General features: G+C 37.1%; 2 protein-coding genes and 1 non-coding gene across 3 annotated transcripts in view; 2 read left to right on the top strand and 1 right to left on the bottom strand.

The window, feature by feature from the left end:
• Nucleotides 1-612: 612 nt before the first annotated feature.
• Nucleotides 613-8,755, top strand: LOC124803210 (telomere repeats-binding bouquet formation protein 1-like). Its single transcript, XM_047264391.1, has 3 exons — nt 613-987; nt 8,229-8,459; nt 8,699-8,755. The coding sequence occupies exons 1-3, from the start codon at nt 766-768 to the stop codon at nt 8,753-8,755; spliced, it is 510 nt and encodes a 169-aa protein (XP_047120347.1). The 5' UTR covers nt 613-765.
• Nucleotides 8,756-9,287: 532 nt separating this feature from the next.
• The window catches only part of LOC124803209, a 112,853-nt gene continuing 103,244 nt past the window's right edge, over nt 9,288-18,896 (top strand). Inside the window, exon 1 of the mRNA XM_047264390.1 lies at nt 9,288-9,416. Coding sequence (XP_047120346.1) covers nt 9,288-9,416 — 129 coding nt within the window. The remainder of the gene's footprint in view (nt 9,417-18,896) is intronic.
• Nucleotides 15,342-15,416, bottom strand: Trnas-cga. The gene has a single exon. It is a non-coding gene; the product is annotated as a tRNA-Ser (tRNA).

Genomic DNA, 18,896 nt, shown 5'->3' with positions numbered 1-18,896 from the left:
GACTGATGGATTTAATGAAAGCAGATATAAGTATTAAACTTGTAAATATTAGAAGCTCAATTTTAATTCATGTACATAATTTTACTGTTTATTGACTGAGGATCGTTAAAATGAATGAAACTCAAGTTTTTCTAATTACATTTTGTAATGCATTTATCAGACATGTTCCACGCTCAGGAGGATCTCCTCTTTTGTAGGTCTATGAAATGAATAATTAATCTAATCCAATGTAATCTGATTTAAACAGTAGATACCTTACTCATTGTATTTCGTCAGCTTACTCATTAGTGCGTTGAACTTTTTGTGACGGAAGTAACAATTTCATGTATTTCTGTGAAACTGTACGCATTTGCTTCACGATCATCGGTTAATGATAATATAAGGGAAGTATAAAATTCAAGTAATACATATATTTATGTAGCAAAGCATGCGAACCCCCGCCTTTTTCCCTTTTTTTCACTTTAAGGCGTTAGCTGCCATGGATGATGGGAAGTCTGTACACCCCTGGGCTAACCCATGTCTTCTATGACTCCGCGTGTCTCCGCTTGGGTTAAAGGCGGCTGTGACAAAATCCTTCTAGAGAGAGTTATGTATAGAGGGCACTGGGTGTAGAGACTGAAAAGCTCTGAATGTCCGCGAAATTTAAGTTTTCAACTTGGTGGATTATTTAGGCGAAAGAATAAAGCAGCGAATATTATTAAGGAAGTGATAACCGCGTGATTCGTGTATTATGGCCGATAAATTGGGTCTGGAACCACAGCAAACATGAGAGAAATACAGATAATGCTTAATAATATTGAAACAACAGAAGGAGACAGTGTTGAAGACCTGAAATGTTTAGCTTTAGCCTTAGGTTCAGATTCAAAAATGAAAGAATATTTCTTTCATTTAGATGGTGGTGAACGAATTGCAAAATTTTTGAACAGCAGCGACTGGAATACTTTGAACCAGGTTTTAAGAGTCCTTGGAAATGCGGCCAATTCTCATGTAAATATGTATGAAATTGGTATTAGATCACTATTGACGAAGATACTCTGTCTTGTTGAACATTGGTATTACTAGTATTTTATGTCCATGCTCTTGTACGTTGCGAAAGTCTGTATTTGCATTTTTATGCTGAAAACCACTTTTAAATATGATACAGAAATGTTTCGCTGTGTGTGTGTTTTTAAGTGATATATAGTTTTATCAGTCGACAGTCCGTTGTAAAATAGAATAGAATCTTTATTTGCCTTTCAATATGTTTTCCATACAATTGGTATTGTCAGTATGTTCAATAAATTTTTTAAAATTACAATAATTATTGTTGTACACAATTGTGCCTGTGCAGGACAAGCAGATACGCATACTAAAGTAATATTGAGAATACAACAATTATTCATTCACAATGTAATAATAATAACACCTCATAACAGTAAAATATACAATAGTATCATGATATATTTATGGTACATCTTACATATCCATGCAAAAAGTCTTTGTTGGTACATTACTGTCACAAACATATAGGTATAATTCATATGGCAGTTTTTTGTTTCATGTAGCATATATCTTTTGTGTCACTGTTTAGAAACTCATCAAGTGAGTAATATGGCGTACATTTGAGCAACACTTCTATTGTTTGCTTAAAGTTATTCATCAGTAGTTCACTCACAGCTTTTGGGAGTTTTGTTATAAAATTTCAATCCAAGGTGTTTATGGCTCTTTTGTGTTAACGTCATCCTTGAGTATGGCAGGTCTATGTTGCTATTATTTCGAGTATTATGAACATGCACTTCAGATCTTAAGTTAAAGTTCTTTACATTCTCTTTAGCATATATTAAACAATTATAAATGTATGTACCAGGTAGTGTCATTATCTTTAGTTCTTTAAAATGATTTTTGCAACTTTGTCTTGGTGCTAGTCCTAAAATGCACCTGACTGCTTTCTTCTGCCACTTGAAGATGGTACTTGAACCCACTGAGTTACCCCAAAGAAGTACCCCGTATTGCAGTTGTGAATGGAAAAAAGCAAAGTATGTGGAGATTAGCAGATTTTTTACTGATAATGCGTCTTAGCTTGTGTAATAGAAAGAGTTCGAGCAAGTTTGCCACATAGATAATTTGTGTGTCTGCCCCATGTAATTTTTTGATGTATATGTAAACCTAGTAACTTGACATTTTTTGTATTTTCTTCAGTTGGTTTCAGGGTGAAGTAAATTTCTTCAGTTTTCAATTTGTTTATTGGTATAAAGTTGGCTCTGCACCAGTCACTGCTCATTTCAGTTACTACTTTGTTGTGTCCTATGACATGTTGCAGATTTTGTCCATCTGTTATTAGTGTCCTATCATCAGCGTACAGTACATTGTTGCATGGCATATAATTTTAGAAGTCATTGATGTAAACAATGAACAGGAAAGGGCCAAGCACAGAGCCTTGTGGAATTCCTTTCTTTACTTTCATGGGTGTTGACTTTTGATAGTTTGTTTTTACTAATTGTACTCTATTGCTTAAGTGTGATCGAAAAAATTGTAATGATTTATCTACAATACCATAATGTTCTAGTTTTTTTTTTATCATTATTTCATGTGTGACTGAGTCGAAGGCTTTTGTTAAATCTAACAGTGTACCATAAATGAGTTTCTTGTTTTCATATCCTTCATGTATATTACTAAGGAGGCATTCAACTGCTTTGGTTGTCGATAGTTCAGATCGAAAGCCAAACTGGTTCTTACTCAATAATTTATTACTTTCAAAATAGCCTAATTGTAAGTTTGGATATGTATGCGGTTCTCTATTACTTTTAATATAATGGGAACTATTGATATAGGTCTATAATTGTTTGGCACTTTTCTGTCACCTTTCTTATAGATTGGGAGTGTAACTCTTATTTTCAGACATTCAGGGAATACTCCTTCTTCAAGTATGTGATTCGTCAGATATGTTAGTGGCATTAACATTGCAGTGGCTATGTGTTTAACAATACTGTTACTAAGCCCGTAATAGTCCTCTGTTTTTGAGTTTTTAAGTTTCTTTATAGATTTGATAATGTGGCCGGAGGTGATTTTTGGCCAAGAGAATTTCTTGGTTGCTAGTCCTTGTTGTTTAAGAAGGGTTACAGCAGCTGAAATATTATCAGAATTATTTTTACCAAAAGAAGAAGAAGAAGGAGAATGAGAGCTGGCACAATTTGTAAAATACTCGTTAAGGATGTTGCAATCTATAGGCACTGTGGCTTCCTGTTTGCTCATATTGATTTCACTTTTTATTATATTCCAAGCTGCTTGACAGGCATTTTTTGAGCCTGCAATAGATTCATCATTTACTTTACATTTAGCTGATTTTATTTCATATTTTTACAACTTCTTAAGGGTCACATAGTGTTTCCTGGCTTCCTCATTTTATCACTATTATTTTTTGCATAAGTAGCAGTATCCTCATTTGCTTGAGCTCTGGAGTGTACCACTTGTTAGAATGCTGAGGTTTTTTTCTGTTGTTAGGGGTGCATCTTTTTGTGATAAGTGGACAGTGACTATCTACCGCATTTTTAATGATATATAAAAACATAGAGAAAGATTCATCAAGACTTTTTATATTGTGTAGTGTATTTGGCCAATCTACCACCTTCAGTTCAAGTTTGAATTGTACAATATTGCTCTCTTTTAGTATTCTGAAAGTGACTAACTGTTTAGTTCTCTCTGGGTTCATACTGCCTATTCTGACCCATATCCCGTCATGATCAGATAACTCTTAACTTAATCACATCATGCTTTAGTTGATCCTGATTTACATTACTAATTACATTGTCAAGGCATGCTTCTAGTCTAGTAAGGTTTTTCATTTATACAGTAGCAGTTTAGGGCCTTAGGCTGTTAACCATGTTTTTACATTTTTTCTACTTCCCCTTATATCTATATTGAAGTCACCTGCAATAAAAATTTTGTGATTTTTGTGTTTATTGAATAATTTGATTAGTGAATTTAGTTTATCTATAGGAACTTCCTCATCAGAGGCTGGTGTACAGTACACAGAAGCAATGATAATTTTTTGGGTATGCAGTACTATGGCTGCTACTTCAAATACACCTTCAATGCAATGTTTGTGTAGGTCTATCACTGAATGCTGCAGATTTAAGTTTTCTTTGATGTAGATTGCCACTTCACCATGTGCAATATTTGTTCTACAGTATTTTGTGGCTAATATGTAGCCATAAGGTACACACAGATCTTATTTCTGAGTCATGCAACCAGTGCTCATTAATACACAGTATGCTATAGTTAATTTTGTCTGCCAAGTACTGTAACTCATTAACCTTATGTCTTAGGGATTGTACATTAACATGAAATAACATTAAATAGTTTTTTTTACTGGGAGGAATACTTGTTGCTTTTTATGTTGCATTATCTTTACTGTCCCTTGCAAACTGTTGTGACTAAATCCAACTTGTGTTAGATTTGGTCACTACTGGGAGTTTCCCTGTACCATATCTTTGAACTGAAGCCTATAAACTGTTTTATTAGCAGAGCTTAATTTTTCTCTTACAATCCCAAGTATTTTTTTTTTTTTTTTTTTTTTTTTTGCTTAGAGGTGACTTTCCTATGCCATTTAGATGCTGACCATGGCTTGTATGACAAGCTCTGTTACAGTGACAAGGTTTGCTAAGGGGCACAATTATGGTGTGGCAACAGTCTGAAATATCGTTCATGTCAATCACTTTTGCATTTTTTAAATGTTTACATACTGAATCATAGAGGTTATTTGCTTTTTTAATTTCGTTGTTCAGACATGATTGTTCTATTAGATCATAGCGGTGAGGTATTTTAGCCACTATTACATTGGTATGTGTTAGTTTACCCAGTGACTCTTTCAGTGCTTTTGTTGCTGCAACTGTTTCATTGTGATACACATCATTTGCACCTCCTATAATTACTGCATAGTCCTTTGATGATAGACTCTTGCATTCTTCTTCAACACTGTCAACAACTTGGCTTAATCTTGTATTTGGTTTTACTAGTCCCAGAATTTTGAACCTTCCTGCTGCATCATCTGTTTTCAGTTTTATGGCTAACCCTCTTCCAAAACTGCCTGAGAAAACTTTCAGGTTATTATAGTGTTTATTTTTTCGTAGTACCTTTGTGTTCATTTGATGAGATTGTTTTATTGCAGTTTTGTTTGGGGTATGTCTTCTTTGGACTGTCACTTGATGATCACTGTCATTGTTTACATGAGTTAGAGCTGAGTATCTATTCTCATGTTCAGGCGTTGTACAAAGATTAAGATAACTATTCACTTTTGTGTTGTTTGTTACCTTACGAGGTGGTCGAGGCATAATCCACCCTGTGCTGCTTTTCTGAAAATGTGTTTGCCCCGTGGACTGGGATGGTGGTTAGTTATTTAGCATGTCCATTGTTGTTGTAAATTCTCTATGGTAAACTTCCTGTTGGCTTATAGCATTAGATCTTGTCCTACATTCCTCACATTTCCAGTTTGTCAGCAATTTCATGTCTTTTGTAAGGGACGGATCAACTTTTCCACATCTAAAGTGAAATAGTAGACAGCGTTCGTTGCACTTCACACCGCTTTTCACACTTTTCTTGCATCTTTTACAATGAGACGAAATTTCATCACTTGAAACTTGGGTGCTAGGATCTAGGCTTTTATCAGTGCGAGTTGTACTACGATTTTCTGTTATCATATACGAAAGTTCATCACATTTGTATTTTAATGTATGTATTTCTTCTATTAATGCCATAATAATTTCGTTTTTGCAGTCCTTTTTAAGTTCACTATTCAATTCATTTTGATAACATTTTGCACATAACAATATTTTCCATTTTGAAGTCGCATTTGCACATTGAAAATGAAATATTGTTTTACATTTCACACATCTTATTCCTTTGTGAGCTCGCTTTTCACAGTAGCAATAACCGGAATCGAGAAATACGTTCATATCACTGTTGTAGGAAGTGGTTGCTGTGCGGGCAATGTCCTTAGTCTTTATTTTGGTTTTTTTTTCCGGCAATATGACACACCAAACACATATTATTACGGTAAACACTGAAATAATTATATAGATGTGATCTTAATTCAACACTCAGAAGTTAATATATATTGCTAGCATTTATTAACTTACATGCCATGTCTCGTTTCTTGAGGCTTTATATATTTCTTACAACATGGCTGGAAGATAATGTATTTGCCATGTATCTCACCATTGCTGTACACTCCTTTAAAACCTGTATCAGAACCTTGATACCTTGCATCTCCATTATATTCTGTATGCCTCCCATTGTGCCAACTGTGTCATCATCCCTGACTTGTCTGTGGAAGACAGAAGGTTTGTGTGTGTAATGGATTTGTAGATGTACTCAAATAATGCAGTTAGAATTCTCATCTCATATGTTTATAATGAGACCTATCATTGTGTTTAATTTTGTTCATGTGTCCCTTTTCTGTAGTTTGCAAATTGTGTATTTATTTTCTCCACTTGTATACCTGTTCCCCAGAAAATAATTCCAAAACAAAAGATTGAGTGCACATAGAAATAGCATGTAACTATGGGACGCTTAGTCTGTAACACAGGAGCTGAAGATGTGTTGGTGACATCATACAGGCTTAGCTTCACTATGCCTTACGTGCTTCAGTTCTTACCACATAGTGTTAAAACCTTTTTCTGTACTTACCCAGTCAGTTGACATCTTGGCTAGTTACTAATACAAGATAATGGATGTACCACTACCCACCCCACCACAGAAATAAAATTCTTTTCAAACCTAAATAAAATCCTGCCCTGCCATAGACAGGCCAAGCTTTGAAGAAAGGTGGAACTTGTCATATATAGGCTACTGATAAGCGGCAAGTGTACCCAGAATCACTAGTGAAATCTCAAAGTTATTTCAACATTTACCATAAAACTGACATGAGGTGCCCCCTCCCCTCCCCCTTCTGCTTAGATCCAGACTGTGCTGTTGTGCATGACCCCCACGTTTGCTATGTGGTAATTAGCAACAATCTGCCTTTGTCTGCTATGTGCCCAGTAAATGTACGTCGATTATTAGTACTTACAATCATTTATCGTTTTTATAATATCTGTCTGTTACCACTTATAACCAGGCTCTATTAAAAATTCATACAGTAAATTATCATCCCTTGTATTTTCTTGGAAAAGACTGTTCCTCATTAGTCTGCCTCCTGTAAGTGGATCCTTTTCCTGTCTGCCCACCTTTTCTACCAAGTTCACTTTCAGTACCTTTAGCTCTCTCTGAAATTTAACAGTTCTCTTTTTTTCACAGCCAGTTTTTCACAATTCAACAATCTGTGATCCACACCATCACCCCATCCTCTGTTTCCCTTTTTTCTTTTTATATCTACCTCTTCCTTTACAAGTGATGAGCTGTATTACTACATCTTCTTCTCTTTCTTGTGCCTTTGTCTCACATTGGCAGATGGTTGTCACAGTTATTAACAAACTTGGTGTGGTTAATTTACGGGGTGGCCGGATGTTGTACCTGTCGTCAGCCCATTACTTTGCCCCTCCTTCCCACCCACCCCCAAGATGGAATAAGTGCACCCCATCTGTCTGCATGTAATGTGAGTCACGTAAAAGTGAATGACAGTTTTCGAAATGTTTGCGAATGACTCAACTGTAGCAGGACTTGAATACCAGCACAGTATTCGCCTAGTGGGATGTAGAAAATTGCTAAAACCTACATACAGGCTGGCCAGCAAGCTGACCCTCATTGTCAATCCGTCTGGTGGATTCAAACCTGGCCATTGTACCTCCCCATCCTGGAAGCAGCACTTTAACATGCATGGCTATCCAGGCAAGTAGCTGTGCTCCTATAATATCGTTTACAGTATCACCAGAAATCTGATGACTTTTAAATGCTTAATGAAGTAAAATGACCCCCACCTTCCACACCCCTCCCCAGCCCTGGTCCTTTGATCCCGTTTGTGCATTCTGCATAAAGCAATGTCTCACAGTCAGAAGATACACTTTTTTCCCACTTAAATCATAAATTTCCTTAGCCAAGAACTGTTTATCGTGGGCTAGTATGTGTAGAACTATTTAATGTGCTTGTAGTTTACATACAGAAATTTTCCACAAATTTCATATGTCTCTTTATTTTTTTCTTATAACTTATTCACAAATGACCTTGGAGGTTGGTCTTTTCGGCACATTAACTTTTTATAAATAATAATCTTGTATGTGAGAATTTCTATTCGACATTTTTTTCTTTTTTTTCAGGTTGGAAATCAGGTTGTGCTAACAAATAGAAAGATCTTCAGAAGGATTTACACAATTCTCAGTAACATACAACATGAAAACTTTCAAACATTGATTTATGCTGTGAACTTGATTTCTTCCCTAATAAATGGAAATGCATATGGTCAAACTTTAGCTCGAGAGACAGGTTGTCTTTCTTATATGAATAAGAAATTCCATGAAGTGGCAACGGCATTGTCAAACTGCTGCAAGGTAACACCATATATTTGAAAGTTTCCTAGTTTATTGAGGATTCTATTAAATTTTGACAGAACTGCTAGGTGTCAGTAACTTCCTTTGGCAATTTTCTGGTCACGTGCAGGTGTATAGGAGTAGTGATGAAGACACAAAGTATTAGGTCAAATAAGAAATTACTGCACCAGTGTTACTCACAGTAGGTCATAAAGGCACACTTTTTTGATTGTACAGATCACCTAATGTTCACAAAGAAGGCATGTCTTCAGGACCTGAGTGATGGTGCAGCCACCTATCATTTGGTGATTAACTAAATGTCTCCACTCAGGCGTATTGTAGACTAGTGTCTGCTTCACCTATGAAATTTTGGTGATTTCACCAACAGACTTATTGGTCAGTTTAGATCTTGTCTGCTTTTTACAAAAATACTTTTGATGGACTTCCTACATATCATTAACAACAGGTTTGGTGATGACATAGCAGTGGTGTTACAGTATACACTCTCCTTGACATTTTTTAACAATGAATATTTTGAACAATCTCACTGTGTAGTTTATGAGACCCAACAGAGTCCCTTGTCCCCCCCCCCCCTCCCCCTCAACCCCCTATCTGATTGAATTGATACAATTTGTCACAAATCGCAAATTCCTCTCTTGTCCAACCTCTTCATCTCAGGTAGCACTTGCACCCAACATCCTCAATTATTTACTGGGTGTGTTCCATTGTCTGTCTTCCCTAAAGTTTTTGCCCTGTACAACTACCTCTAACATCATGGGTGTTTTCTACCCAAAATGGCACAAAAATTAAACAGACTGGAAAAAGTAACATGTTGCATTTCACGTTGAAATGAACTTGATTTCTTCCCTAATAAATGGAAATGCATATGGTCAAACTTTAGCTCGAGAGACAGGTTGTCTTTCTTATATGAATAAGAAATTCCATGAAGTGGCAACGGCATTGTCAAACTGCTGCAAGGTAACACCATATATTTGAAAGTTTCCTAGTTTATTGAGGATTCTATTAAATTTTGACAGAACTGCTAGGTGTCAGTAACTTCCTTTGGCAATTTTCTGGTCACGTGCAGGTGTATAGGAGTAGTGATGAAGACACAAAGTATTAGGTCAAATAAGAAATTACTGCACCAGTGTTACTCACAGTAGGTCATAAAGGCACACTTTTTTGATTGTACAGATCACCTAATGTTCACAAAGAAGGCATGTCTTCAGGACCTGAGTGATGGTGCAGCCACCTATCATTTGGTGATTAACTAAATGTCTCCACTCAGGCGTATTGTAGACTAGTGTCTGCTTCACCTATGAAATTTTGGTGATTTCACCAACAGACTTATTGGTCAGTTTAGATCTTGTCTGCTTTTTACAAAAATACTTTTGATGGACTTCCTACATATCATTAACAACAGGTTTGGTGATGACATAGCAGTGGTGTTACAGTATACACTCTCCTTGACATTTTTTAACAATGAATATTTTGAACAATCTCACTGTGTAGTTTATGAGACCCAACAGAGTCCCTTGTCCCCCCCCCCCTCCCCCTCAACCCCCTATCTGATTGAATTGATACAATTTGTCACAAATCGCAAATTCCTCTCTTGTCCAACCTCTTCATCTCAGGTAGCACTTGCACCCAACATCCTCAATTATTTACTGGGTGTGTTCCATTGTCTGTCTTCCCTAAAGTTTTTGCCCTGTACAACTACCTCTAACATCATGGGTGTTTTCTACCCAAAATGGCACAAAAATTAAACAGACTGGAAAAAGTAACATGTTGCATTTCACGTTGAAATGCACTTTTACTAACATATTTCAAGAAGAATTGAAAAATCAATTGAAATTTCATCTAATGGAAGATCTGGTAAAACCTCATGGATGACTCAGATGAGTACCTAACGAACCAGGAAGAGAAGCAATAGCCATATTCCGCTAGACTACTTGACATGACTGTTTAGCCACCCACCTGTCATCTCAAGTATGTTTTCTGTTTCACAAGATTGGTTCAACTGTGAATAAAGAACATTTATAAGTGTATAAAATCAAGTGATTGCAATTCCGATTACTAAACAACATTGTACTGGGAAGCAAGAAGGTGACTGATAAGTCAGATACAAGAACAGTAAAACAATAACAACAGTAATAATATAGCAATAAAAATAAAAATTGATGTGATAGTACACATTTTAAAATAACTGCTAATTGTAGTACACATTTTAAAATAACTGCTAATTGCTCCACCAGACTCCGTTTGACATTACTGCTGTTGGTCCATTTATTAATCTGATAAGTCAACCTGGGATTGTTGTTTTTGTTGTTGTGTTCTCTTCTCCTAGTCAGCATTTTCCCAATTTTTGTTCTCTCTCCTCAGTTGATGATTGTGATGCTGTCTGCCAATTTTCTTCTCTGCATATTTAAAAAGCTGATCCATGGTGTCATCTGGTCCATACACTGAGCCCTATTGAATTTTTTCGTATTGCATTTCTGCTACCAGACTTCTTTTTTAAAACATTTATTTGTGTCAGTTCCTCAAATGGTGTTTAAGTTTGCTAATTCATTTATTTAAACAATGGAAACTCCAGGATAGAGTATCAGTAGTATAAGGGAAAGATAGACTGCTACTTACTGTAAAGTTAATGTGATAAGTTGCAGACAGGTACAACAAAAAGACATTTACACACACACACACACACACACACACACACACACACACTGTCATTCATTCATTCATGCAAGCAAGAATACCTCACACTCTTGTGACAGCCATTTCCAGCAGCTCAGACCAGATTGCAACTATCACGTAGAGTGGAAGTAGCATCCCTTCTCGCATCCAGCCCCCACCCCATCCCACAACAATCTAACACCCTCCCTCACCCACTCCCACACCGTCTCCACCACAATGGACTCCTGCTCCGTCTCTCTGTACCAAGTCAGAAAAGCATGTAATCCCTCATCAATGGTCCAACCATAAAAATTTCTCTCTATGGGTCCCACCCCAACAGCCTGTACCACTGTTTCTAAGGGTTGACTAAGCAGTATAGCATACAGCTCACACTTACAGTTTTTGTTCAATAGTTACGTTTTTTAACAAACAGATCAGGTTTTAAATAAGTGTTGCACTCTATCTCATGTCTGGAAAGTGACAATATAATCCAATTTTCTATCCACACTTAATGACACTGAATGTAATTCGTATACCATATTAATTTGAGATTCTGGATTGCTTCAGTGAAACAGTGCATTGTTACACATCACATAATGGTCTACAAGTTTTGTGGAAAGAGCTTGTTGCATCTGTTGTTTCACACCATACCCCTCCAGAACTGCATCTTACAGTTTTGACATTTTCTCACACTTATCAAGACAATATTTCTTATGGGTTGCATTTTACATTAAAAGAACTTTTTGTTATATCTTCTGATCCTTCAGGAAGGCTGGACAGAGCATCTTCTACCATATTATTCTCTCCTTTACATGATTTATTCCAAAGTCTTATTCTTTCAGGAGTAGTGACCACCTCAACAACTTAACTTGCAAAAGTTTGCAATTCAGTAACAAGCTTGGAGTCTGATGATTACAATTTCCTTTCATATGGTTTCCTGCAAGTTAATAATGAAATTTCTGAAAAGCCCAAACTACTTACAATCATCATTGTGAAAGGAGGGGTGGGATCCATAGATGGCGATCATTGTGGGTGAGGTGTGCTTGCTTGTATAAATGAATGAATGAACATATGTGTGTTTCCTTTCCCAATGGAGGCTGTGGCTGAAAGCAATTGCGTAAGTGTCTTTTTGTTGTGCCTGTGTGTAATTTAACTTGTCATCTTTACAGTAAATAGCAATCTGTCTTTTCCTTATATTGTTAATTCCTTCATTTGATTCAGTCTGGAACCGCGCGACCGCTACGGTCGCAGGTTCGAATCCTGCCTCGGGCATGGATGTTTGTGATGTCCTTAGATTAGTTAGGTTTAAGTAGTCCTAAGTTCTAGTGGACTGATGACCTCAGAAGTTAAGTCCCATAGTTCTCAGAGCCATTTGAACCTTCATTTGATTTTTGCGAAACTGTTTCATGTCACATATCTTTCTCCATAATCTGGTCCATTCAGAACTTTACTTTTAATTCTAGCATGATTGGTTTCTCATCAGAACATACTCCAGAAATTTTTTTCAAAATCTGCATGAGGCTTATGTATAAAACCGAACCATTTTGATTGGCCTACGTCTGTTCTCCTCTTTCAGACATTTTTAACAAACTTGATTTTCATCCTGTTATTGGTTACAAATTTTTCCCTACAATATTGCAAAAAGTCAGTATGTACAAGTGTCCCTTATCTGAAAAGTTTTTTAATGGAAGTAACTATGTCACTGTTTAGCTTTTCAAGTTTTTAGTCAGCACAGAAATACTATTTTCCAAATTTGACATAGTACGATTTTGCTTGAGTTTATAGTCTCACTAACTACTTTGACTTCTTCATTAATTTCACTCTTGACCATCATTAACTACTTGGTATAAGTAGTACAAGATTTTATATTTTTGTTCATATTTTTTACATCAGCATAAATATTTTCAAAAGCAAAAGGCAGTAGGGTATTTTTCTCCCTATCAGTAATTAATTTAGCCTTTATTTGCTTAATTTCACCATTCAGTGTAGATTCTACTTCCGCCAATTACATTTCTACTGACTGTACTCAGTATTCAAGAGTATTAACATTACCCCAAGACTACTGATGTTATCTAATAGCATTTTTATTTTTTTGCTTGTGCACTGTTAAAGGGTCAAAACTTTCTTGTCCATAGACTGTTCAAAGATTGAAATGTTGTCTATGAATTACTCAAGTTTTGCAATACTCACAGATGGTACTTGGATACACTGTTCTTTACTTACGGTAATTAATTGGTTCATTATTGCTAACATATTTTCTATGCCAAAATTCCTTTTTCTGAGTGACCAAACCATTTCTTCCTCTTGTGTAATTGTTTTATCTAATTTTTCCATGTCTTTATTCATCTTCCTCTACCTCTGATTCTAATTTTGGCTCTGATATCATCATGATGATACACTGTTATTTTTCACACACAAAATAACAAAAGAAAAAGTTATGTAGCAGCACAACACTATTTAAAGATTTGTAATTTTACTTATCTTCACTTGTCCCAGTCCTTTGTTGCTTCCATCAACAGTAATTAGTATATTATTAGTTTCATGTTTTACAGTGTAAAACATTTTGCTGTTAGAATTCTTTCTGTGACATTTAATTCATTTAATACATATTCTTATCATGAATCCCGGCTGACACAACTGTATTCTAACCTTCTCTTTTGTATTAGCATAAAATTAGCAACAGCTAACAAAGTTCAGCATCATATTTCACTGGAACAGTAGTCTGGTTTGCCCAAAAATTCTCAATATGTTGAGAAGCAAAAGATATGTGGCTAGGAATTTCTTCTACTAAAACAATCTCAGTATTTTTAAAAGTCTTTTTCTACTTATATTGATCTCTTCTTTGTAGTCTACTCATTGTTTCTAATTGGCACAACATCTCTTGAGGTATTATATTTCCTTCATTTAGGGGATTTACCCAGGGCCATGTTTAGTGATATGTATTATTGTGAATGAAATGTTGCACACTGTTTTTGAATTTTTTAATTTTATAAACTTTTTTGAGTAACTGCTTGCAATAGACATTGACCTAAAATAACGTAAATCAATTCAACAACCATTCTTGTATCAGAAACATATCAGCTTACGACTTAACTCCACGCCTACAACACCTCCCCGCCAAAATCCGTCAGAGGTATACAACGATATTACTTGATAACGTCAATAGACAGACCTGGGCTTGTTTAGATGCCAGAGCTATAAATAGAATCATTATCCTTGTCCTAAATATGCCTGGGAATATAGAGCAGGGCTAAGTTTGTAACTGGATCTCCATGCCTCCTACTTGCAGGTTCCCCTAGCTGAGGTTTTTGGACGATATATAAATTTTATTTATGGATGCAGAAATTAGCAGTTAAAGGTGTTGTCTTTCTGCTTGAACCATAGTTCAGGTGTGTTTACTGCAGCCATTGATTCTGTACTAGGACCAGAGTTGATTGATAGGGCAACTCTGTTTGTGGATAATTTGTTAATAGCAACAAAAATGGGGCAAGATCATATTTATTGTATAGAGGACATATTGTGCAAATTTTTGGAGGGTGGTGTTATTGCAGACTTACAAAAATTTAATTTTGGGGTGAGCTGATAAAATTTGTAAAACGTTTGATTACACTTCATGACATGCTTCGGGACAGTGGGAAGAGTGATAAAATTGTTTTGGCTCCTTGAACTTGGAGAAAAAAAAAAATTTAAAGCTTTTCTGAGGCTGGCATTGTTTTACAAATTGCTTTTGCCAAATCAACTATTAAATTGTGAATCTCTTCTAAATTTGATGAGGAAAATATTAATATTTAATATGTAACACCCCCCTTGTACGTTTTTTGAATTCTGTCTTTTGACCAATGCTTCCTGTGAAGATCTGGGTGCTTCTGTATTCCAAGTAGAAAATATAAACAGCAATCCTATGAAACTTCCTGGCAGATTAAAACTGTGTGCCCAACCGAGACTCGAACTCGGGACCTTTGCCTTTCACGGGCAAGTGCTCTACCAACTGAGCTACTGAAGCACGACTCACGCCCGGTACTCACAGCTTTACTTCTGCCAGTACCTCGTCTCCTACCTTCCAAACTTTACAGAAGTTCTCCTGCGAACCTTGCAGAACTAGCACTCCTGAAAGAAAGGATATTGCGGAGACATGGCTTAGCCACAGCGTGGGGGATGTTTCCAGAATGAGATTTTCACTCAGCAGCGGAGTGTGCGTTGATATGAAACTTACTGGCAGATTAAAACTGTGTGCTCGACCGAGACTCGAACTCGGGACCTTTGCCTTTCGCGGGCAAGTGCTCTACCAACTGAGCTACCGAAGCACGACTCCACCCAGTACTCACAGCTTTACTTCTGCCAGTATCTCGTCTCCTACCTTCCAAACTTTACAGAAGTTCTCCTGCAAAGTCCCGAGTTCGAGTCTCGGTCGGGCACACAGTTTTAATTTGCCAGGAAGTTTCATATCAGCGCACACTCCGCTGCAGAGTGAAAATCTCATTCTGGAAACATCCCCCAGGCTGTGGCTAAGCCATGTCTCCGCAATATCCTTTCTTTCAGGAGTGCTAGTTCTGCAAGGTTCGCAGGAGAACTTCTGTAAAGTTTGGAAGGTAGGAGACGAGGTACTGGCAGAAGTATAGCTGTGAGTACCGGGCGTGAGTCGTGCTTCGGTAGCTCAGTTGGTAGAGCACTTGCCCGCGAAAGGCAAAGGTCCCGAGTTCGAGTCTCGGTCGGGCACACAGTTTTAATCTGCCAGGAAGTTTCATATCAGCGCACACTCTGCTGCTGAGTGAAAATCTCATTCTGGAAACATCCCCCAGGCTGTGGCTAAGCCATGTCTCCGCAATATCCTTTCTTTCAGGAGTGCTAGTTCCAAGGTTCGCAGGAGAACTTCTGTAAAGTTTGGAAGGTAGGAGACAAGGTACTGGCAGAAGTATAGCTGTGGGTACCGGGCGTGAGTCGTGCTTCGGTAGCTCAGTTGGTAGAGCACTTGCCCGGAAAGGCAAAGGTCCCGAGTTCGATTCTCGGTCGGGCACACAGTTTTAATCTGCCAGGAAGTTTCATATCAGCGCACACTCCGCTGCAGAGTGAAAATCTCATTCTGGAAACATCCCCCAGGCTGTGGCTAAGCCATGTCTCCGCAACATCTTTTCTTTCAGGAGTGCTAGTTCTGCAAGGTTCGCAGGAGAACTTCTGTAAAGTTTGGAAGGTAGGAGACGAGGTACTGGCAGAAGTAAAGCTGTGAGTACCGGGCGTGAGTCGTGCTTCGGTAGCTCAGTTCGTAGAGCACTTGCCTGCGAAAGGCAAAGGTCCCGAGTTCGATTCTCGGTCGGGCACACAGTTTTAATCTGCCAGGAAGTTTCATATCAGCGCACACTCCGCTGCAGAGTGAAAATCTCATTCTGGATGCAATCCTATGGTTTATACTATAGGATTTGTCAGTTGAAATTTATCTGATGGTGAGAGTGCACATTGGAGGACATGGTAGGAAGTGCTCGCTGTAGTTAGGGCTTTTGAGAAATTTCGTTATTAACTTGCAGGAAATCATGTGAAAGTAAATTTTAATCATCGGGCTCCAAGCTTGTTACTGAACTGCAAGCTTTTGCAAGTTCGGTTGTTGACGTGGTCACTACTACTGAAATAATAAGATTTTGGAATAATTCATGTAAAGGAGAGAATAATGTGGTAGCAGATGCTCTGTCCAGCCTTCCTGAGGGATTAGAAGATACAACAAAAAGTTCTTTTAATGTAAAATGCAGCCCATAAGAAATATTGTCTTGATATGTGTGAGAAAATGTCAAAACTGTAAGATGCAGTTCTGGAGGGGTATGGTGTGAAACAACAGATGCAACAAGCTATTTCCACAAAACTTGTAGACCATTATGTGACGTGTAACAATGCACTGTTTTCACTGAAGCAATCCAGAATCTCAAATTAATATGGTAGACGAATTACATGTTGTCACTTCAGTTTCATTAAGTGTGATAAGAAAATTGGATTATATTTCACTTTCCAAACATGAGATAGAGTGCAACACTTATTTAAAACCTGTTCTGTTTGTTAAAAAATAAAACTATTGAACTAAAACTGTTAAGTGTGAACTATACGCTATACTGCTTAGTCAGCCCTTAAAGAGATAGTGGTAGTAGCTGTATATGGTATACTACCAAGAGCCCTTGCAGGTGGGTCATTCCATGTCAGTTCAACCAGGAGCTCCAGCTCATAGTCTCAGATCTGACTGAAATTCAGTACACCAATTATAACATGTGTGGAACACTCGTGTACAAAGTATTAGTTTCCCCTGCCAGTTAGTTCCAGAATTATGACTTGTGAAAGAAGGTGGCGTGACCCGGAAATTGCAACCCGCATCTGGCAATCTATCTTCAGACCCAGCTTCAGGTCTTAATAACTTTGGAACTATTCCGCACAGTCCAGTGAAATTTTTACAACCCAGTAACATCCATTAAGAGAACACACTCCATGAATCAAAACACCAACAACATATTTCTGAGGGAAAATAAAAAATTCCAAAATGTGAATAAAAAAAGTAATACGTTAAAAGGTACATATTGTAGGTGCCCTCTATGCCAAATATAATTCACTCAAAAAGGGTATAATTTTTTTGTGGTAAGCTTAATGTGGCCTAAACACACACAGAACTCATCATGCCCATATCAGTCACAAAAACTGAGTTACATGCAAACGAAAATACAAAAATTTGAAAAATTACCTGAAAAACATGGATTTTCTAAGTGTGGTGGCACAAAAGGGTTAAGTGGTAACCAAGCCAAATTTCACACGCTGCATAAGTAGACCATAATGATATATATCTCAAAATTTCAGCGTGTTATTGCAAGACATTTGTGTACAATGGAAGTTGACAGATGTATTTGGCGATGTGGCCATTGTTCCACAACACAATTTTGTAAAAACATATCGTAAACTCTTATGCCTCTTCTTATCTTCTCCCACAACTGTTTAATCACTAAGCATCAACATCAACCAATTTGAGAAAATGTTCCAGCTGATAGTCTCAGATTTGGCTGAAATTTAGCACACCAATGCTACCAAGTGTGGAACACTAATGTACAAAATTTTAAGTCCCCTGCCAATTAGTTCCAGAATTATGGCTTGTGAAAGAAGGTGGCGTGACCCGGAAATTGTAACCCGCATCTGGCAATCTATCTTCAGACCCAACTTCAGGTCTTAATAACTTTGGAACTATTCTGCACAGTCCAGTGAAATTTTTACAACCCAGTAACATCCACTTAGGGAACACACTCTATGAATCAAAACACCAACAACATGTTTCTGAAGGAAAATAAAAAATTCCAAAATATGAATAAAAAATGTAACACATTAAAAGGTACATATTGTAGGTGCCCTCTATGCCAAATATAATTCACTCCAAAAGGGTATAAATTTTTTTGTGGTAAGCTTAATGTGGCCTAAACACACACAGAACTCATCTTGCCCATATCAGTCACACAAACAGAGTTACATGTACACGAAAATACAAATATTTGAAAAATTACCTGAAAAACATGGATTTTCTAAGTATGGTAGCACAAAAGGGACAAGTGGTATCCAAGCCGAATTTCACACACTGCATAAGTAGATCATAATGATATATATCTCAAAATTTCAGCATGTTATTGCAAGACATTTGTGTACAATGGAAGTTGACAGATGTATTTGGTGATGTGGCCATTGTTCCACAACACAATTTTGTAAAAATGTATCGTAAACTGTTCTGCCTCTTCTTATCCTCTGCTACAACTGTTTAAACACTAAGCAACAACATAT

Source organism: Schistocerca piceifrons, chromosome 6 (assembly GCF_021461385.2).
Source record: "Schistocerca piceifrons isolate TAMUIC-IGC-003096 chromosome 6, iqSchPice1.1, whole genome shotgun sequence".
Classification (NCBI taxonomy): Eukaryota; Metazoa; Arthropoda; class Insecta; order Orthoptera; family Acrididae; genus Schistocerca; species Schistocerca piceifrons.
This window is presented reverse-complemented; position numbering and strand designations above follow the sequence as displayed.

What these genes read in the sequence shown, in the direction of transcription:
- LOC124803210 (XM_047264391.1), top strand. Translation starts at nt 766, where the DNA reads ATGAGAGAAATACAGATAATGCTTAATAATATTGAAACAACAGAAGGA. An exon ending in GAAATGCGGCCAATTCTCAT is followed by an intron (nt 988 to 8,228) that starts GTAAATATGTAT and finishes CTTTTTTTTCAG; the next exon opens with GTTGGAAATCAGGTTGTGCT. An exon ending in CATTGTCAAACTGCTGCAAG is followed by an intron (nt 8,460 to 8,698) that starts GTAACACCATAT and finishes TTCACAAAGAAG; the next exon opens with GCATGTCTTCAGGACCTGAG.